Here is a 22,699-nt window from a genome sequence, read left to right on the forward strand (position 1 = left end):
AGAATCTAGAACAAAGGCAGTCAGCGCCTCTGCTTGCAAGACACGCAGAAATGTGAGAGATATTTGGAGAACTCTCTTCCAGGAAAGAGGTTCCTTTTTAGCCAGGAGTGTTCTTCAGCCAGCAGCTTTCTTTACCGGATCCTGCTCCCCCTGACCTCTAGATGTGGGCCCATCCCAGGCTCAGTTCTCAGAGCCCTTCCTTATCTACACTCCTTTCCTTGGGATCTCATTCAGGCTCTTCCCTTTAAATCCATGTTGATGATCCCAAATTGACAGTTTACCCTTCAACACTGCCCCCACTTCCAGACTCAGTGAACTGCCTATGTGGCATCCTCCCTTCGTTATCTTGTGGAAATCTCGAGCATAATATTATTGAGTCCCATCCTCCACAGGAAAACGGATCTTTCCCCAGCGTAACCCCTCTTAGGAAAGACTATTAGACATTCAGTTGCTCAGGCCAAGAATTTCTCTTTCTTCCGTATCCACGCCAATATTCCATGAGCCTATTCTGTTTTCTTTTCTTTTTTTTTTTTTTTTTAAGATTTTATTTATTTATCTGTCAGAGAGAGATAGCACAAGCAAGTGCACAGGCAGGGGGAGCGGCAGGCAGAGGGAGAAGTAGGCTCCGCACTGCCTGATGCGGGACTCAGTTCTAGCACCCCAGGGTCATGACCTGAGCTGAAGGCACATGCTTAACTGACTGAGCCCTCCAGGCATCCCAAGCCTATTCTGTTTTCAAATTATAACGTATGTCTGAGCACTGCTATCCTTCTATAGTACCATATCCTAGTCTCAACCACCTTGTCTCTTAGACAACTGCCGCAAATTTCTAATTGGCCTCCTACCATGTCTTCTCACCGTGCCCCATACATTCTAACCTCCGTGGCAGCCAGAGTAATTCTTTTCAAATGTAAATCATATAATATTATTCTGTTTCCAACCTTCCAATGACATTCCAAACGCATTTACAGTAAAATTCAAGGTCAAAACGACGTACCCTCTGAACTCTGCCACTAAATCGACCCACGAGGCTACCCTTCCTCTCCTTTCTCGTTCTCACGGTCTTTGAAAATGCTGAGTGTGAGGCTATCTCACGGCCTTTACACTTTGTTGCCCAAGTCAGTTAGGGCTCTGTCAGGTGTCAGTTGAGCAGAGAACTCTTCTTGACTATCCTAAATAAAATAACACACCCTCACTACCCCCCTTTCCTTTTAGCCAGCTTTATCATTTTTCTTCACCTTTATTACTGCCTGATTTTAAGCAGCAGCTTAGAGTTTATGTTTCATGAGTTAAGAACTTGGGTTTGTTTACTGACATATCATCTCTGCTTCTACAATGATACCTGACACAGAGTAGATGCTCAGTAAGTATTTGTTGAATGAATGAATCAACGGATGAATGAATGAATGGATGGATAGATGAAAACAGTTACTATGAGGTCCGAATGTAGAGACAATATCAGGGGCATAGATATTTTATGCCTCAATCTCTTCTTTAAGCTAAATCAATTGATTTCATACCGTGTTTTTCTCCCAAAAGGCTTATCTTTCAGCTCTTTAATAATTCTGGTTTCTCTCTACAGGATTCTTGCCATGTTCTTTCATGTTCGTGTGTATGATGGAGTTCAAAATTGAACATAGCCTTCTGAGAAGAACCTGAGCAGTCTATAATTAGTTTTCTCTCTCTCCACAGGATTCGCATGCTTGTCTAGAAATACACCTTTAAAAGCTAATCTCCCAGGACAAACGCCCAGCCACAAAGAAGCCTGTCCAAGGTCAGACAGTTTAGAGAGTAACAAAGCGAATATTTGATTCTTACCTGTTTGGAGTTTTTACAAATCCCCATACATTCTCCTGAATACATTGGGACGAATATATAATCAACCTCATGAATTTAGCCATAGATTGTATCTATTTTAAATTGGCCTCTCTTCCTTTTAACCACTGATTACCTGCAATGTGCCAAGTGGTGAGCTAGAGGCTGGGACAGAGAAAAGAGCCCTTGGTCCCTATCCAGAAGGACGCCAAATCCTGGGCACCTATGTGTCTGTTTCCATTGTTGTTGTTGTGAAGTTATCTAATCTGGTTCTAATTTCATTTTCATATATTATATTTATTTCCAATATCACTTCTTAATTAAGGATTCTATACTCATGGAAAGAATATCTTTCATCCGGTTTGAAAAGCAAGGGAGCACAGTGTTTTACTTTCCCTAGCCTGCCTTCTATTTTAATAGTGAAATAATTTTTATTTTTCAGAGTTCCTTTCAATTATCTGCGAAGGATTTAACAATGGAATACAGAAATCTCGGGTATATTCCTTTAGTTCATTTTTAAAACCCTCCTTACATATAACTTACATGTTTTTGTTTTATTTATCACCTTTACTGTTGCTACTGAATTAAAATTATTTTAGGAACAACTTCAGATTATATTTCCATTGCTTTTCTGACATTTTATTGGTCAACATTTCACTAAAGATATCAACTTTCTCTAGGATGCAGAGAGACTAAGAGAACTCCCACAAAAATTTCTACTGAATGAATTTCCCCACCTTCTTGGTGATTGTACACCTGCTTTCCTTATAAGGAGAACAAGGAAGTAAATCATGTTGAAGTTGCTTTTAAACACAGCTTTCCTTCTTTACCTGTCCAGGTAGCCTGTTTTCATTTCAGTCTTAATGAAAACTTTTAAATTTACATCTCAAGGTTCTTTCCAAAGCAGTGTAAGTAGTGTTTAACATTTTAAACCTCAAGAAAGAAAGACTTTTTAACGATGTTCAGCTTTGGTCTTATAACGCTGAAGGTAATTCATTTTTTAATCTGTCTGCACAGCGAGAACTGAAACGAATGGGGATCGAACTGCTTTGCCTGTTCTTTCTATTTCTAGGAAGGAATGATCACGTACAAGGTAAGACCCAAGCTCTCCGATATATTGCTTTCGTGGTACGCTTGACAAACCTGTCATTTGGTTCAGAAACTGTATCTGAAGTCATTTTTTATTTGATCTGTTCGATCGCTCGTTTGCCATTGAACAAACGCTTTAACATATTACAGGCAGAGGCAGGGCTGTTCCCACAGCTAATGCTCTAGGCTTCAGGTAAATAAATACAAAGGTTGCACAGGCATCTTAATGAGGAGAATTAAACAGCTTAACTGCACAATAGGGCTCCTTAATTCCTTAGTGACAACCGTCTTGGTTAACTTTTCTAGCTATTCTATCGACAGGGTCTTCCACTTAAGAGAAATAATCCCGAGAAAGAAAAACTTACTTTAAAAATAAAAAATCCATTCGTCTGTTGAATTAAAAAAAAATACATTTAAGAGAGACGCATTTTTTATTGGTAGCAAATAATTTTTAAAAATTGAAGTGGGGGAAGTGAATGAGGATAATAAACATAACAAGTGGTCCTAAGTTTGTGAAAGTTGAAGTAGTTTTGTATTTTAGGAAAAAAAGAATGATCCCTTTTGGCTAAAAAGACATATGTCTTCTCTATGGGGCAGACATGAAATATGAACTTTTTAACAAATTGCTAACCTTTTAAGGACTGATCTCTGAAGGCTAACATCAACTCTGATGTTGCTTCGTTCGAGCACATTAAGAACTAGACTTCTTTCTCGTAAATGAAAATGAATGTGAGTCTGCTGAATCCTTGTGTCTTGCTGGGTTTAAACACAGGTGGCTGTGCCATGGGAGGTGCAGAAACCTGTGAAGACTGTTTGCTCATTGGACCTCAGTGTGCCTGGTGTTCTCAGGAGGTAAACAAACCACCGCAGTGTGCTGGTAAAACTGCAGTTACGGGTTATGCGGCTTCCCTCGGTGATTGCTCTGGGAGTGTCCTGCCTTCTGTAGGGAACAGGAGTGAGACGAATAGGGAAAGGAAAATAAAAGCATCAATAGCCCACAGTGCCATTCATGTGATTACCTCCAGAAACAGCTTGCGGAGGTTGCGAATGTCAAATCATTGTGAAAATTACCTATCTGGGTTCCTTTATTTAACCTAATTCCTCTTGTTATTTTAAAGTCATTTCTCACTGGTTACGTGTCAAATACCAAGGCTCTGAGTAATCGGAGATCTTGGAGATGATATTTTCTAAAGTTAAATGTACATAGGGCTTCAATATCATAATTGCGTTCCATCTGGGAACCAGGATCCCCTGGGAACCACAGCTAGGCTCTAAGAGAAATCTTCTAGGCTTGGGGCAAATTTCACTGCTCAGACAGTATCCAGTTCTTTTTAAAAATTAAGCTTTCATGAGTTGGTGACTGTACCACACCAATGACAAAGCCTGAAACGGACATTCCTTATATGATCAAACTGAAAAGTATGTGAAAGTAATATAAGGGGTGGGAGCATGGGTAACAAGGAATCCCAAGTGACTGCCTCCTGTGGCCCTGAAGAACAGTCTGTAAATGATTCCTGGTAAGAAAGAGCTGCCTTAACTCTTTCTGGATTTAAAACAGTTCTCTACTGAATCTCATAAAGAACATCTAAGCGTAAATGAAAGCACACAAATACCAGGTTCAGCGAGAACTGAGTAACAGGCTCAAAGGGGAATAAGCCTGGGTGCCTGGCCCAGGAGGAAGGGGAGAGAACTATTAAGACTCAGATTCCCAGGCTGAATGTATTTCATGGAGGAAGGCCTCACAGTATGAACCAAGCTTACTCCCCCACTACTGCTTTGACAGATGGGCCATACGTAACTGTGTGAAAGAATTATGCTTTTTTTGAGCTCATGTATCAAAAGCAGTTTTGAGAATATACCAAGAGGGAAAAACCCATGTATTTTTTTTTATGTTGACTTCCTGCAGAAGACAGTATTAGTTGCACGCCAGAGACATAAAACAACAAATCAGTCTAACTGTAGGCCTACCTGTAGAATTTTTATTTAAATGCATTTTTTTAAGAATTCATTTAAGAGAGTTTCTTAAGTTACTATTGATAGTTTTACTTGCAGATGATACATATTAGCCAAATCACTGTTGATTTTTTTTTAAACATTTTATTTATTTATTTGAGAGAGAGAGAAAGTGTGGAGGAGCACAAGTGCGGGGGAAGGGCAGAGGGAGAGGGAGACTGGGACTGTGACCTGAGCTCAAGGGAGACACTTAACCGGAGCCACCCAGGCACCCTACGAATCACTACCAGTTTTTAAGGCCGCATTTTTCTAAATGCTCTCTAATAGTAGTAGTAGTTGAAGCAACTGAAGCAAAAAGTACATTAGGCCTCTGTTTAGAGCAGATTGAAAAAACAGGTCTAATGTTAACACCACCTCTGACGCGCCGGCCAGCACTGTGGTTACAGGTGGTAGCAGCAACACTTGCTGAGAGGCATCCTGAGGCCTTGTCAAGCCACTGTTTGCCTTGGACATATCAGAAGAAGTTACAGTGTTCGCGATGCTTAGTCCAGGGCCTCAAATATGCACGGGGCTGGCTGGCAGATAATGAGTTATATTGTAAAAAATCAATTTCAGGGGAGCCTGGGTGGCTCAATCTGTCAAGTGTCTGATTCTTGATTTCGACTCATGTCATGATTTCATGGTCATGAGACCCAGCCCCACGCAGGGCTTCACGCTCAGCAGGGACTCTGCTCGAGATTCTCTCTCTTCCCTTCTCCCTCTGCCCCTCCTGCCATGCACACACTCTCTTTCTCTCAAATAAATAAATGGATCTTTAAAAAATGAATTTCAGAAGAAATGTAATTTTTTTAGTTGGAGAAATAGCTAGCGTGGCTTAGAATTCTAAGAGATGAGGAAAAGCAATATGCACATTGGTTTGCTTCTTTTCAAGCATGCGAGTCAATAAGCCTCAGGCTTGACTTTGCTTAGAGCTAAGAGTACCTCTAGAGCAGCCTTGGCTCTCAGGTAAGACAGGTCAATGTTGCAAGGTTGTACTGGCCACATCTCTGCCTGGAAACATTCACTTCGCTGTCTCCTGGTAAGACACGGATCAGAAGGGGACTGGGAAACTTCTGAGTCCTAGACAGAAAGGTGGTGGCCCTTTTATGCCACAGTCTCTTTTGCTTCCCACCTCCAAATCTTGGAGAGAAGTTCTACAAGACCTTGAACTGAAACACTTTCAGACACGGAGTTTGAAGTCCCCAAGAGGCCGACTTCAGCGAAGTAAGGCTGCAAGAGTGGGGGTAATGAGGCATCCACGAATTAAACCTCAACAGAGAGCTAGATAGGGAAATGTCACCATCTTTTGCCCTTTCAGACCCCACAGGAAAGCCTGTCTTTGCCACCAGATTTGGTAATAGACATACTGAGAGCTACGACAGTCCCGGAGCCTATAGGTCAACCCAAACAGATAAACCTATGAGATGATATTAACTCTAGAACCCAACTGTTTCAAGGCTCTGGTCACGGCATAGAAGAAGAAGTGAACATTAAAAACAAAATGGCAACACCAACAAATAAAAGACTGTTAGGAGAATCCAGCTGAGTCTAGTTAAAAGGAGATTCCGATTTTACTTGGAATTTTACTGGCAGAATTCTCTGGTTATTCTGCTGAAACTTAATTTTAGACCTACAATTAACATCAGGCACATGGGAATATGATATACTGAGTATGGCAAGATACCTAACTAGCAAAACAAGCCAAAAAAAAATTTTTTTTTGTCCTATAAACAAATGGAGACTTGTCTTCTTTTTCTTTGTCTTTTTTTTAGAATTTTACCCATCCATCTGGAGTTGGAGAAAGGTGTGATACCCCAGCAACTCTCTTAGCTAAAGGATGTCAACTCACTTTCATCGAAAACCCTGTCTCCCAAGTAGAAATACATACAAATAAGCCTCTCAGTGTAGGCAGACAGAAAAATAGTTCTGACATTGTACAGATTGCGCCTCAAAAGTTGACTCTTAAATTGAGACCAGGTATGTTATAATTTCCAGGAGCATTGGCTCATGTAATACATCTCATGCCACATATGGTAATACCACTATTAAGCTAACATATCTTGTACCATCTTACATATCATTGATTATTTTGACTCAGATTTCCCATTCTGAAGGAAATAGAGAATCACTGGCCTAACACTTTTCTTCATTCACATCGGTCACTTGCACTCCAAACGCGTTACTAAAATAAGCTTATCTAATAGTAAGCATTTGAATTACTCAAATGTTGTTAAGGCTTACCTCACATTTCTTTAAGCGTTGTAATGTAGCTTTAAACTCCTCTTTATGTTCTTCTCTTTTGCTAAAACCACATACAAAAAATTCAGCTTATCTTCCATCTAAATGGATGCTAGCTCTCCCAAGGAGATATAAAATATCCTAACTTTTACCTCCTTCAGTAGCTCTAAACTCGCTGCTGAGAGATTCTCATGGGCTCATTCACTTGTAAACTTTACCAGATAGTTTATGAAATCCTGAGTATCTTCAACTTCAGTTCTCACTGAAATGAAATAGCCAGGTGACCCAGTAATTGGCCGCTCACGAAGAAGTCTCAATGTATTTTCATGGATTTGTTTTTCTCCGGGGGCTTTGCAGGCAGTGAACAGACTCTCCAAGTGCAAGTCCGCCAGACAGAGGATTACCCAGTGGACTTGTATTACCTCATGGACCTCTCGGCCTCCATGGATGATGACCTCAACACCATTAAAGAGCTGGGCTCTCTGCTTTCCAAGGAGATGTCTAAATTAACCAGCAACTTTAGACTGGGCTTCGGCTCTTTTGTGGAAAAACCCGTCTCCCCTTTTGTGAAAACAACACCAGAAGAAATCGCCAACCCTTGCAGGTAAGTAAATGATTCTCTGGCATTGTGGAACACTGATTTTCTGTAAAGATAGCCCCACTCTGAGCTGCACTTGGCAGGATCTTGCTAAGTCCCTGGCTTTTCCCGCCTGCCAGGTTGGATCTCAGCAGCTCTCTCAGTTGCCTGAGTTTCTTGAAACCAAGTTGACCTCATCTTAATACCCGGTTCTAGTCTTGGGTTCTTGTAGCATTCTCATGTCTGTCTTCCTGTGTAGAAGCTTTTTCAGGATGTGGCAAATTTGACTTTGTGTTTTTTAGACTTAGGGAAGCAAATTTTTCACTGTAGGTACCAATGGCCTGTGTCCATCCCAGCGCCGCAGAGATACTCTAGGCCCAAGGACCACCACTTTTTGAGGGTATTGGACAGTAATTCACACTTTCTCAAGGTATCTTTCTCCACTGCAATGACTTCTGCCAAAATAACAATTTGTGCAGCTTCGTCTGACATACTTTGGGAAATGCGGATTTCTCTTTCTGTTTGGAGAAGGACTTGGCAACCTTCATTGCTATCCAATTCGGTAGGAAATGAAGCATTATGGACCCCACTATACCCTGTTATTATCAACTGTTAAAACCATTTATTATCTGGATGATTGTCAAGGGCAAGTTGCTTTGTGATGGCTTACCTGTACAGTTTATGACATATTCAGAATCAAATTATTCAATATCTTTCTATAAAGATCTACCATTTGCTCTGTGCCAGACTCTGTGCTGAAGGTTTCACATACATGACCTCATTCAGTCTTCATAATAACAGCAGTTGAAAGCAGGTTTTATCATACCTATACTCAGAAAAAGTAACAGAGGCTCTGCCAGGTTAGTAATTTTCCCAAGGCTGCATGACTCATCAGTGATCTGTACCAAGTCTAGGTTGATCCCAAACCAAGGCCCTTTCTACTATGAATCTAGTGTAGGTGCAATGACTTTCCAAAACTATATTGACTTTTAATACTTGTATACACCTAAGGCATCATCTCTAAAAGACAAGCACCTTTATAATACCATTTAAAAACATTTCAGTGTGGTTCTTAACAATAATCTAACACAGTCAAAATAATTTCACCCTGAAAGGAATTCATCCCTGATTATAACTGTTAGAAACTGTGTTTGGTTGCAAACATCAGGGATAGTAGCTTATAAAGGGAGAGTTTTTTTCTTTCTCACATGAACGGAGTCTAGAGAAAGGCAATTCAGGGCTGATATGGCAGGTCTCCACATCAGGGATCTGGACCTTTTCTGCTTTCTGCTCTACCATATTGGCTCTTGGATTTTATCTTCAAGGCCTAAGGAGTTTTCAGGGATATTATTCAAAACTTCTTCATTGTAGGCAGAAAAGAAAGAGGAAAAGAGGGGAAGATCAATAAAGGGCACTGTCTCCCCACCTTTTATTTTGAGGTATAGTTGACATGTACCAAGATGCACACATGGAAAAGCTCAGACTGATGAGTTTTGACAGTTGAATATACCAACGTAATTACTACCTAAAACGTGATGTAAAACATTTCCATCACTTCAGCAAGTTTCTTTGTGTGTATTATAGTCAGTTCTACTCCCCCAGAGGTAATCGTTTTCTGAATTCCATAATTTAGATTGGTTTTTGCCTATTCTTGGATTTCATATAAATGTAATAATACAATATATACAAATTATTTCTGGCTTCTTTTGTTCAATATAATGTTTTTGAGATTCATCCGTAATTTTGTGTTTATCAGCAGTTTATTCCTTTTTGTTTTAAGTAATAGTCCACTCTGTATTTACTACACTTCACTTATTCATTCTTTCATTGAGGGACATTGGGGCTGTTTCCCACTTTTTGGCTATCATGAAAAATGCTGCTATGATTGACCACTTGCTTATAAATCTTTGTGTGTAGGTATGTTTTGTTCTCTTGGATAGATACCTAGAATTGGAATTACTGAATTGTGTAATAAGTGTCACTTTAATCCTTAAAGGAACTATCAAATTTTTTTCCAAAGTAGATGTGCCATTTTACATTCCATCAGCAATGTGTGAGGATTCCAATCATTCCAAATCCTTGATAACATCTAGTATTGTCAGTCTTTCTAATTTTAGCCATTCTAATGGCTGTGTATCTTACTGTAGCTTTAATTTACATTTCCCTAGTAACAAATGTTGTTGAGCATCTTTTCATGTGTCTTTCTCCCATTCTCATATCTTATTTTGGGAAGTATCTTTTCAAATTTTTTGTCCATTCTTAAAAATTAGATTTTCTTCTTAATATTGTGTCATATGAGTTCTTTGTATATCCTGGATAAAAGCTCTTCACCAAATCTATGCTTTATAAATATTTCGTCCCAGTTTGTGGGTTGTGTTTTTATTTTTGTAGTAATGCCTTTAGCCAAGCAAAAGTTTCTAGTTTTGTTGAAGTCTGGTTTGTCAATTTTTAAAATCTTTGCCCAACCAAATAACCCAAATTGTCTTCCTTTTTTGACTCTAGAAAATTTATGGGTCAAGCTCTTGCATTTAAGTCTATAATCTCAAATTACTTTTTTATGTTTGGAATGAGGGAAAGGCTTAGATTTGTCTTTTGTTCCCATGCAATTATCCAATTGCTCCAGCACTATTTGTTAAGCAAGATTTTCCTTTCCCCATTAAATTATCTTTATGCCCTTTTTAATAAGCAATTGAGTGCGTATGTATTAGTGTAATTCTGGACACTTCATTGTGACCCACTGACCCACTGAATCACACCCATGTAAACACCAATGTCTTCCTATCTTTATTACTGCAACTTTATAAAAAATCTTGAGATCAACAGTATAAATCCTCTTTGTTCCCCTTTTGTTTTGCTATTCTAGATACTCTGCATTTCCACAGAAATTTTAGAATCAGATTGTTGATTTCTTCAGAAAAACATGCTGAGATTTTGATTAGAATTGCACTGAACTCATAGGTCAATTTAGAGAGAATGGATATCTTAAAAATACTGAATGTTCCAATCATTACATATGACACACTTTTCCATTCATTTAGATATTGTCTTCTTTTTCTCAGAAATGGTTTGTCATTTTCAAGATAGATATCCCACACATCCTTTGATTTATTCCTAGGGTTTTTAAAAAATATTATGGTTAATGGGTTTTCTACTTGTTGGTTGAAAACATACAGAAACGCAGTTGATTTTGCGTACTCACATTGTATTCTGCAACCTTGATAAATTTTGTCATTGGTTCTAGTTTGACTTTTTTATAAATCCTAAAAATTTTCTGTGCACTTAATCATGTCATTTCTGAATAACAACTTCTTCCTTTTCCAGTTTATATACCTCTTCATTCTTTTTCTTGCCTTATTGCACTAGTTAGGGTTGTTTTAAAGTGGAGAGAGATGTCACTTATGTTTCTTGTGATTTTAGGAGAATATCTTCAACATTTCACCATTGATTATGTTGTTAGCTAGTGGTTTTTTGGAATCCTTTTATGAGATCAAGGGAGTTCCCTTCTATTTCTTTTTTGGGTAAAGTTTTTTTTTAATCATAAATGGATGTTGAATTTTATTTCCTCAATATAAGGAGTTTTGTCAGAAAGTTTCCCCACCTCCTTATATTTGTATCTCATTGGTAGACTTTGTTACATGGCTACAGCTAGTTGCAAAAGAAGCATATTGTTACCCCCAATAAAGCCAGGATTCTGTTAGTAGGGAAGGGGAAAAAATGGATCTTTCTAGCACTTCCAACAACACTGAACAAATAGATTTCTAGAGAACAGATTTATGCTGTATAATAAATAGTAAGGTATGATTACTGTTATCAGTTGTTTGATCACTTGTAAAGTGAAATAAACTTTGTTTTAACACCTCCTAATTATTTAATACAAAAGCATTTCTAATTCTCTACGCCCCCCCCCCTTTTTTAATCAGAAAAAGTCGTACCTGTTTAAAATCTGTATTATTTAGGTCTTAGGGTAGCAAGTCTAGCAGTGTAGTTTCATTTAGGATTTCAAAGTGTTACCTCTGTCTCAAAGGGCTTGTTTAAAATCATTCTTTCTGTCACAGGCCAGATAAAATGTAGGAATATGAAGTACAGTAATGACAGTGGGAAACAATGCTAAGGTATGTTGCTAGAGAAAACAACTAAAATTAACAAATAAATGGCTCGGCTAAGTGGGCAGCCCATCATCTAACAAGACCCTGCCTTTAATCAGATTCCTAGAAAAAAGAGAGAAGTTTGGCTTTTCAAAGCTCTGACTGCTTTTCATTCATGCATTCTTTTATTCATTCATTCAACAAAAATTTACTGTGCTCCAACTATGTACCAAACATTGTGTTAGGCATGGGGATATCTGGAAGAAAAAGATTTGCACCCAATCCTCAAAAAGTTGAAATTCTTTGGGAGAAAGCATGCAATATAGCATGTTGATATAAGAGCATGGGTTTGACAGTCAGCCCTGGATTTGGTTTTGATTCATCTACTCACTTATAATTTATAACTCACTTATAACACTTATAGATGAGATTTTCACCCTCAAAGCTTTAGTTTGGAATAACCAGAAGAATCACACACAGTGGTCAGAAGGATTGGGTGAGGTAATGAAGAATGAAGAATTTGGTACTAGCCTTGACCATGAAGTGCTCCATAAATGGTACTTACTAGCAACACCAACAGAGTGAAGTTAGGGGGAGAGCAGAGTATGGTATAAAATGTGGTGAATGGGGTCCCAAACAAGGATCATACAATTGATCTCTTGGAAGGTCAATATTTTCCTATTTCTTAAAAGGTATTGCTTTTATTCTTATTGACAAAACCACCATTAGTTGGGCACCTGGGTGGCTCAGTTGGCTAAGCAGCTCCCTTCGGCTCAGGTCATGATTCCTGGGTCCTGGGATCGATCCTGACTTCAGGCTCGCTGCTCAGCAAGGAGCCTGCTTCTCCCTCTCCCTCTGTCTGCTGCTTCCTCTACTTGTGCTCTCTCTCTCTCTCCCTCTCTGTCAAATAAATAAATAAAATCTTCAAAAAAAAAAAAAGACCATTAGTTAAAATTATAAATAACAATTTCTTTCCCACATTATATTTTTCCTTGCCCATCACATTCTTAATTCTTCCACTTTCTCTGTCCAGATACTACCTCCCAGACATATACACACCAAGAACTTAAATACATAAAAGTCAATCCTTTGATCAATCCAAACCTTATAATTATGGAATAAAATGTTCTTTAGTAGGAAGGCAATGAGAGGTAGGAGGAAAGAGTGTGAAGTTTTTCAGACCTGGGTTTAAATCATAACCTTAGACAAACAATTTACACTCTATGAGCTTGGTCTCTTCTCTTGTAAATGGAGATAATAATATTCACATCCTAGGATAATTGTGAAAACTGAGCTAGTTTAGAACATAACAAACAAGTGTTAATTTTCTTCCTCTCATCAACTCTTGGTATCTCTAGTTATTTTAAGCTGGAGTCCTCAAACTTTTAGATGTCAGGACTTTCTTACACTTCTAAAAATTAAGACCCCAAAGAGCTTCAGTTTATGTGGGTTATATTTATCAATATTCAGCATATTAGAAAAGTAAAACAGAAAATTTTAAAATAATTATTTATTGAGTCATTAATAATTACAATAAGAAACACACAGCACATTACTATGAAACTGCTACTATAAAACTGCATCTTTGTTAAAAAATAAATCTATTTTTCAAAACAAAACAAAAAATTGGGCACCTGGGTGGCTCAGTAAGTTAAGCCTCTGCCTCCAGCTCAGGTCATGATCTCAGGGTCCTGGGATCAAGTCCCACATCAGGCTCTCTGCTCAGCAGAGAGCCTGCTTCCCCCTCTCTCTCTGTCTGCCTCTCTGCCTACTTGTGATTTTTCTCTGTGTGTGTCAAATAAATAAAATCTGTAAAAATAAAACAAACAAAAAAATTAGCAAGAAGAGTAACACAGTTTTATGTTTTTACAAATCTCTTAAAATAGCTGGTCTAATTAAAAAAAAATGACTAGATTCTCATATCTACTTTGGCATTTAATTTGTTGCAATATTTGTTTTGGTTGAACTCCATGAAGAAAGTCAAACCTCACATAGATACACAGTTGGGAAACAGAAAAGCATTTGATTTCTTTTTACAATGTCTGTGGACATTCTTCTCTGAGACTATGTTCAACCTAGATAAGAGGGAAAAGCTAGTTTCAAAGGGTATCTGAAACAATGTCAAGGAGCTGTTCATAAAGCCATTGGTCAGTCTTGCACATTTTTAAAAAGAGATTATATTTATTTGTTTATTTGAGAGAGATCTTGCAAGTAGGGGGAAGGGACAGAAGGAGAGGGAGAAGCAGAGAAATCCAAGTTTACTGTGCTGAACAAGAAGCCTGGCGCAGGACTAGATCCCATGACCCATGAGATCAGACATGAGCTGAAACCAAGAGTCGGAAACTTAACTGACTGAGTCACCCAGATGCCCCGTCTTGCGCTTCTAATGGCTCTTTTACTTATGTATGTGATTTTGTAATATGCTTCAGCCATTTGGAAAGTATTGTTTCAGTGAATTGTGCAGATCTTCCAAGTTTCATGACACAGTATAAAAAAAGTCACATTTGTTAATTTCACCATAAATCTCATCAGATTAAATCTTGAAGTAATGACAAGCTATTGATTTCATGAGTAGCAGATTAAAGTTTTCCAAATTTTAAATTTCTAGTTACCTCAAATTTTATCATTGGCAACAAATACTGACAGTTGCTTTCTTTGAACTGACAGGCTTTCTTCATATTTAAGAACATGCCTGCTAAATACCCAAGTTGGAATAATAGTTTGGCTGTCATGTTTGGCATGTGAAACATGTCCAGGTAAAACCGTTCTATTAAAAAAAGGGCCAGTTCAGCTCAAACAACTGCAAAAATTTTTCCCCATTATAAACTTTCTACTTTGGTGCTACAGAAATGTTATATGTGTATTTACCGTGAAATATTTATTTATTTATTTATTTTTAAGTAAGCTCCATGATCATGGTGGGGTTCAAACTCATGACCCAGAGATCAAGAGTCACATGTTCTACCAACTGAGCCTGCTAGGTGTCCCAGGAAGAAAAAAAAAAAAAAAAAAAATATATATATATATATATATATATATATTTTATAAACATGTATTCAAGGGTATAGACTTATAAAATTAATAACTTTTACTGTTTTACCAAGCATAATCAAGTGCAATTAGCAATTTTGTTATGATGATAAATACTTGCCAGGAAAAATCCCATGCACCACTAGCCGGTTGCCAGCACTGCTTTGATCCATGTGAAAGGCAGCAGTAGCTTTACTCATCATTGCCTTTGCAGCATCAGTGCAAATGTCAACACAGTGAAAAAGACAAATAACATCTTTTATTATTATTAAAAAATAATTTGACCTGAAGGTCTCTCTGAAAATGTCTCAGTGACCTTTGTGGGTCTGTGCACCACATGTTTAAAACCTCTGTTTTAACCTAATCTCTAAAGCTTTTTGGAGTGGCTTGCTTTCTTTATCTTCCTTGGATGTAGAGTCACTAAAAAATTTTATTTCACCACGTAAGAACACTGAAGTGGCTTACGCTTTTAAAGAAATTTCCTTAGGCTGTTATCTAAGATGCAGTAACAAGAATATATTTTTCCATTGTCATGTTTGTAGATAGGTTGTAATGTACATTTAAAAATATTTAATAGCACAAAGGTCAGAGTTTCTTCCTCTATCGAACCCTGTGAGAGATTTCTTTCTTAACATAATTCCTCATGTGCTGTGTTTTGTTTGTTTTTTAATATGATACCAACAGTGAGGGATTCATTGTAGTTTTGCAAAAGAGGAAGCAGAACCATGAAATGCTTATATTTCTTATATGTACACACACATAAATATATATGAGCGTACAGAACAGTTTCTTATTGCAAAGATAATACAAGCCCATGTGAGAATGCAGACAAAAAGAGGAAGAGGAAAATTATTTTTAATCCCACTCAAAAAGATGGTGTTGTAGTCTTAGTTTTTGTATATTTATTTAAAATTCTAACAAAATATAGTCTTTTTTATATTGTGTTTTCTAATTATTCTGCATTTTAATGTAAATCTATTGTTACCTAGGTACTCAAAATCAAATTATTTTGTAATGAGTACCTACTTCCTTCAATTGCTATGCTAAGAAAGTATCAGCCAAATATAAGTCTCTGTTAGAAGAAGGACTCTGATCAAAACAGGGGAGTCTCCAACCAAAATTTCCTGGCATGACCCAAGTCTGACATTCTGCTTTGCTTTAGCTGCATGGGTCTCCCAGCCCATGAATCTGTTTACTGAATTAAACTAACTTTTCTTTCCACTTTCTAAAAAGCACAGAGTTCTAGTAGGTTCTATCTAGTAATTCTAAACCACAGAGTTCAATTTTTTACAAAAAGATAGGAATGCGAATTCTTTGGTTTCAAAAGATGCTCAAATGCCATTTTGGTCCAGTGTGAACAAGCCGACCCAAATAAAAGATTAAGTTAACAATTTCCAAGAACAGTTAGATTATGGGGACAGTGGCTCACCTCACATAGTTCCATACATTTTATCTCATGTAACCTTCACAAGAACTTCGTGAAGTAGGTAGTATTATCAGTCTCATTTTACAGATGAGGATACTGAGGCCCAGCAGTGGTAAGGGACTTGCCCAAGAATAAAAAACTATTCAGTCCTTTTATTCTAAATTGAATGAATTTTCTTCCAGCACACAACTGCACTAAATGCTAGCAGAGCAATTAGAACAAACACTAACTCATTGCCATTTAATAGGTAACAACTGAGAAAAAAAAAAGTAACAATTGGAAAAGGAAATTAAACCTCCTTCTCATATAATTCTTAAAATATCTCTCACATTTTAAGGTTGAAAAACATTTGACTGCATAAAAAGTTTTAAGGTATATATCCCCAAACAGCATAAATAAAATTAAAAGACAAACCACAAAGACAAAATGTTGATATTTTTAAGAGAAAAGTTTCTTAAAATTAAGTTAGAAAATAAAAACCAAGAAAATGAACAAAAGATATAAGTTGGCAATTGGCAAAAGAAGAAATACAAACTGTCAATAAATATGAACAAATGAGTGGTCTTAGTAGCAATAAAATGGAAATTAAAGATTAAATTAAGATGCCATTTTTAACTAATCAACTGGTATATTTTTGTTTTGTCTTGTTTATTATTTTTTTTTATATAACTGATACAATCTTCTTGGAAAGGAGTTTGCTAATATGGATCGAAAAGTAACTCAGCAGTTTCCTTTGAAAGAATCAATTCTAAGCAGAGATACAGTCTACAAAGGTGTATGCAGAAGGATCACTGTGTTATTTAATTGCAGAAAGATTTATTAAATAAATTTTTAGTAATAGATTATCAAACTGTGATACATCTCATACTATTAAAATTTATGTTATATTATTCTTTATACTCTTATATTAACTCAAATTTTCCTCGGTTAACATGTATGATTACTTTAATCAGGAAAAAAAACATGATTCTAGAGGTAGTGTTGATCAAATCTATGTTCTGTCCTCAAGTCTGTGCTAGACTCTGTATAAAATTAATTCATGTAAAAAGTGACAGTAATGTTTAGTAAGTAAGTACCTGAAAAGCACATTGTGCTGTGTACTTTGCATATTTTATCTCAGTCAGGGCTTACAATGATCCTACTAAGTTGATACTATCTGTGGTCAGCATTTCCGAGCTTTAGTGAAAGCTAATGCAAGATATTAAAAATAAGAGAATGAGATTGCCTTCTGAGAATTAAAGTTAAAAATAATGAGTCAGAAAGGAAATACAAGAAGTTCTCTAGAAGCTATAGGTTGGCGCATGGGCCCACCAGGTGAGGTGTCTTGGCAGAGCTGAAAGATTGAACAGGCCTGTAGGCTACTCATAGGAGGTTAGGGGAATGCCAAGAAAGAGCAGTCATGGAGGCAAGTATGGGCCATAACCATCCAAGAGCTTTAGCCCAGGCTTTTGCAGAGTTTCCAGTCCTGTCAGCTAGTAGGGCGTCCCAAATTTTTGTTAGCTGAGAATGCTGACTGCAGGTGAGGGAGAGCCAGATATGATCAAGGACATCCATTCTGGAGATGGTTTTCTTGGGACAACTTAGGCTGCTGAGATCTTCCAAATCCCCTTGTTCTGAAGCCTGAGGATATTTGGATTATGACCTACTTTCCATGAAAGTCTACCAACAGGAAGAAAATAACTACCTTTACAGACACCAGCATTTTGGTCCCAGGAGAGCTCCATTTCTCAGTGTAAACAAATCCATAGTCATTTTCTGATTTGTGTAGTTGATTCTCATCACTCATGGGAGTATTGCTCTACAAACTCTCTGAACACTGACTTAGCCAATGCTAAAACTGCTGCTCCGAGGGGAAACACAAGATTAGGCTCATGTGACCTCTGGCTATTTTTTTTTCCCAATTGATCAATATATATCTTTATTTTCTGTGTTTTTCTTTTTAAGGACAACTTAACACGTATTGTTGATTCATTAGCATTGTACTCACAGCCAACAACACTGTATAAGTCATGCCAGCACAAAGCTTATTTAACAGATATATTTTCTCTGTAAGGCCCATAACAGACTTCTTGCACTTGGGAACACTAGACAACAGCACTACACTTGAGGGCCATTCTAAACAGCAAAATCACCAACAAAAAGCCCAAAAATGAAAAAAAAAAAAAAAAAGAAAGAAAGAAAGAAAAGAAAAAGAAAAAAGGCACCAAATAGACCATGAAAGGACACTTGTTTATAGTTTGAGAGCTGAAGCAGAACACAGAGCCTTGTTTTACCTCAGTGAACCAGGTGACTCAAATTTTTTGCCAGTCTGTGTGTGTACATGAATGAATCAGAACATACGGAAGGTATTGATTTGGAGGTTAAAATAAATATTAGTGAGTATTGTGAAGAAAAAAAAGACTGACTGTATACTTCAGGCAGATGAACTTGGTGAACAGAAGCCTCAGTCTGAAAGATGCTCCAGCTTTCCTGTGCTCACAAGACAGGCTCCTGAACGTAGAAAGCTGTTCTTGTAGGTGTCAACCTGCTCTCTCCAGCTGGCATAGTGGAACCACACTGGGGGCCAGTCTTTTATCTCTGTACTTTTATATACATGTTTCTCAAACATTAGAATGCATCAGGAAGATTTTACTGCATCACGGAACCCATCCCTCACATGTCTCACTCAGTAAGTCTGGAAGAGTATCCCAGATTTTGCATTTATAACAAGTTACCAAGTGATGTTTGTGTGGCTGGTCCAGAGACTGTACTTTGAAGACCTCTGCTCTATACCATTATCTCCATTGTATAAATGTACACCCGAAGCTCAGAGGAGTGAGTAACTTGTCCAAGGCCTCATCCACAACTACTAACTGGCTTTCAGAATAAGATGTGGCTGAATTCAAAACAGCTTTTTCTGTTCAACTGCAATAACTTTGGGGCAGATCTCATCCTAACATGGTATTTCTCCCATATGTCAACTGTTTTAAGTGGTAGTTTTATTCCTAGCCAGGCCCACAACAGTCTGTTCAGTCATTGTTGAGTTGAGCTCCAGAACCAAGAGACCTGCTATGATTTGGGGGCCCTTGGCAGGCAGAGTTGGGAGTACAGGAAGGAGCAGAGTAGAAAGAAGACGGGTATCTTTCTCAATCTTGCTACAAGGTGACTCATACTTGATAACAGCTTAAGCTATCAGAATACAAAGGAATTGTTGTCATCAAAGAAACTTAATGGTAGATTTTGGTTGAGAAGCACTAGAAGGTAGTGATTACACACACACACACACACACACACACACACACACACACAGGAGTGGAGAGTCTGACCTGATTATCTGTTATCTGAGCTTGAGCCAAAATAAACACACAGTAAGCACTAAGTGGTAGCTAATACGGTCAATTTGGAAGGGGTAAGTGGGAGATGCTGAAACAAGCTTAACCGGGAGACTCACAGCCAAGTTCCCGAGTCAAGCACTTGAGGAAAATCCATCTTCACTTAAGATGAAGTTGCTCGGCTACTAGGTCCATTACTTGTGTGCTGTATCATATTTCATCAAGAACATTTTTACGTCTTACTTTTGCAGTAGTATTCCGTACTTCTGCTTACCTACATTTGGATTCAAGCACATTTTGCCATTGACGAATGATGCTGAAAGATTCAATGAAATTGTGAAGAATCAGAAAATTTCTGCTAATATTGACACACCAGAAGGTGGATTTGATGCAATTATGCAAGCTGCTGTGTGTAAGGTAGGCTGAGGGCTAACAAAAGTTGCATCTCTTATCAGCAAGTCTATTTTGAAAAGTTTAGATAACTATCTTTCCTTTAATTGCCATATTTCTACATTTCTTAAAACACAAAATTTCCAAAAATTTGTAATTCAGTCATGTTGAAACAGATACTTTTTTATGTCTGATATTCAAATGATCTAATAAAATTATAGTAGTGATGGGAAAAATTGTTTAAAACAGTAGTCATGTATGATTAATTTTCAGAGATCAAGATTAGATTAGTTTTTGAATTAACCTTGGTAAAAATAAAAATCAGAAGTAGAAATTACTGACTTAGTAGAAACTAAAAATGCTTTGTATTGGTATAAACTTCTACATAAATTTAAGATTATGATTAATAAGATTAGGTATCTATTGTTTTGAACCAACAAAATAGGTAGCAGAAGCTATGTTGTCCCTACAACAATGCAGGAACACCACTCCTCTTTGACAATCAGGTATCCAAGGGAATGATTTCCCTTCTTCAGATGATAGCTCTTCCTGGAAAATACAAGGAAACAGACAGGGCTGAAAGTCCTGGGAAGTGGGTGGCCGGCAAGGTATTAGGGAAGGAAGGAAAAAATAGGGTGGGTTGGCCATGCCAGGATGAGCTTTCCTTCCACTAGTTCTTGGACTAATATCAATTAAAGGGGAGAGCTCTACTAAGAAACAGCCAACAGACCATCTTAGAAAGCCATACTCTGGAGGTCATACTTTGATAGTCAATTATTACCTTTGTATTACATTTATAATTTTTGTATGGTATCAGTAGAAAGAGGAAAATGTGCTTAATTTTGGGTGACATTTTAATAAAACAGGCATCCTTTAAGCCCATTGTGTATTTCATTCTTACCAGTTTGCTTCAGCTTGGATTTGGGATAATCTACGACCTCCCTCATTCTCTCTCCTCATTTTTCGGGTACATTGAAATCTGGACAGTAAAAATAATTAGCTATGTACAAGTCAAGATCAACTGGATAGTGATTATAGTGGAACTATTTTTTCTGAAGCATAAATCATCTGAAAGTGTTATCCAAGAAAAAGCAACTGTCATAGAATTTTGTGTTTTTAATACATTAATAATTACCGATTTACAATAGATTTAAAAAGGTCAAGATAGATCAGCAATATAGTTTTCATCGTCTGAATGTATCCAATCATGATTGATCTGCTCTCAAGAAATGCCTGCCTCTATCCCATATGACCCAAATGTTTCTTTCTCACCGTAGGAAAAGATTGGCTGGCGGAATGACTCCCTCCATCTCCTGGTCTTTGTGAGTGATGCCGATTCTCATTTTGGAATGGACAGCAAACTGGCAGGCATCGTCATTCCTAACGATGGGCTCTGTCACTTGGACAACAAGAATGAATACTCCATGTCAACTGTCTTGGTGTGTAACCTGCACTCTACATGGTTTCCAGGGCTGCATGTAGGCAAATGAAACAACACTCACTACAACACACATCAGAATAACCCACATTTGGTAAAAACTGCACATTTTCTGCTTTGAGATGAACAAATTCCCCTATGAGCTTCCTACGGGAACACACACGGGGAGTGGTATGTGAGAAGTTTGGATCTACTATGGCTTGAATGACCCCAGAACCTCCTTCATTTTTCAAAGAGCCCAAGGTCAGTAAAAAGCAGTGCAGTTAGCTCATTCTGTTCTCAAAGACAGTTCCAGAAAGGGGGTCTGAGGCCAAAATAACAATCATCTAGGAGTTTTTGTGAATGATGGGTCCCAGAGTTGTTCCCCCTAATAATATCATACTTTTAGGCACCATGGTGCTTCATGGGGAACAGCTGTCAAGTACTGCTTGGCTGGTGTTTATTCACATTTGGCTTATTTTTGTCATATAAAATTTAAAATATTTTTTAAATGAGGGTAACATTAAAAGAAAAAAAAAAAAAAGCTCTTGACTTGTGCAAAACTTTCAGAGCTCTTTGACATACATGATCACATTTAATGTTCCCCAGAACCCTGGGTATCTAATAGTCCTTATAGGAACTGTGAGGCTTTCACACAATGTGCATGTGTTGTTCCCTCTGTCTGGAATGCCTTTCCCTCGGAGGCTGCTGAGAGACTCTTAATTATCCTTTAAAAGCCAACTCAATGATGACCTCTCCCAAAGAGCACTTTTTGACCTTTGCTGAGCCGCAAAGTGATCAACCCTCCCCTTACTCTAGTACATAGATGTCTTCTTACCCATCATTATATGGAAATGTGTTTGCTTATGTTTGTCTGTCTTTCTCTACTATGCATTCCTCGGGACCAGGACTGGTGTATAATCTCTATTTCCTGCCAGCACAGTACCTGGAACACAGTGGGTTTTGACTATGTATGAAATAAAATTAAATTATGAAGCAGCAACCTGGGAAGGTCATATTATCTCCATTTAACACTTGGGAAAATATGACACAGAGAATTCAATTCTTAAAATGACAGTGCTATAGAGATGTATGTGAGAGAGAAAGAGAGAATACTAATATCAGATTAGAAAAACTATTCTCTAAAAAAAGAATTCAGTGATATATATATATATATATGAATATGAATGGATGACATGGATCTCTTTTTATTTATTTATTTTATTATTTTTATTATTTATTTATTTTATTACTTTTTAATTACTTTTTCTTACAATCATTCAAATATCCCATTAATAGACATCTTGGAAAAAGCAGGATCATAGAAGC

General features: G+C 37.5%; 1 protein-coding gene across 10 annotated transcripts in view; it reads left to right on the plus strand.

Annotated features, from left to right (window-relative positions):
- The window catches only part of ITGB6 (integrin subunit beta 6), a 130,515-nt gene that overhangs the window by 48,506 nt on the left and 59,310 nt on the right, over positions 1–22,699 (plus strand). For 8 of the 10 annotated variants that reach the window (XR_009351927.1, XR_009351930.1, XR_009351928.1 and 5 more), the window contains exons 1-7: positions 2,569–2,723; positions 2,833–2,908; positions 3,677–3,756; positions 6,669–6,873; positions 7,492–7,738; positions 19,815–19,980; positions 21,231–21,392. Coding sequence is in view for 4 of the 10 variants with exons in the window: in XM_059167206.1 (XP_059023189.1) it covers positions 2,679–2,723; positions 2,833–2,908; positions 3,677–3,756; positions 6,669–6,873; positions 7,492–7,738; positions 19,815–19,980; positions 21,231–21,392 (981 nt within the window). In the remaining 6 variants the exon portion in view is untranslated. Of the gene's footprint in view, positions 1–1,692; positions 1,775–2,257; positions 2,311–2,568; positions 2,724–2,832; positions 2,909–3,676; positions 3,757–6,668; positions 6,874–7,491; positions 7,739–19,814; positions 19,981–21,230; positions 21,393–22,699 lie in introns of those variants that run through there. The other 2 variants (XM_059167209.1, XM_059167210.1) reach the window with 2 other exon arrangements.

The sequence above is a fragment of the Mustela lutreola genome, chromosome 3 (assembly GCF_030435805.1).
Source record: "Mustela lutreola isolate mMusLut2 chromosome 3, mMusLut2.pri, whole genome shotgun sequence".
NCBI classification, from domain to species: Eukaryota; Metazoa; Chordata; class Mammalia; order Carnivora; family Mustelidae; genus Mustela; species Mustela lutreola.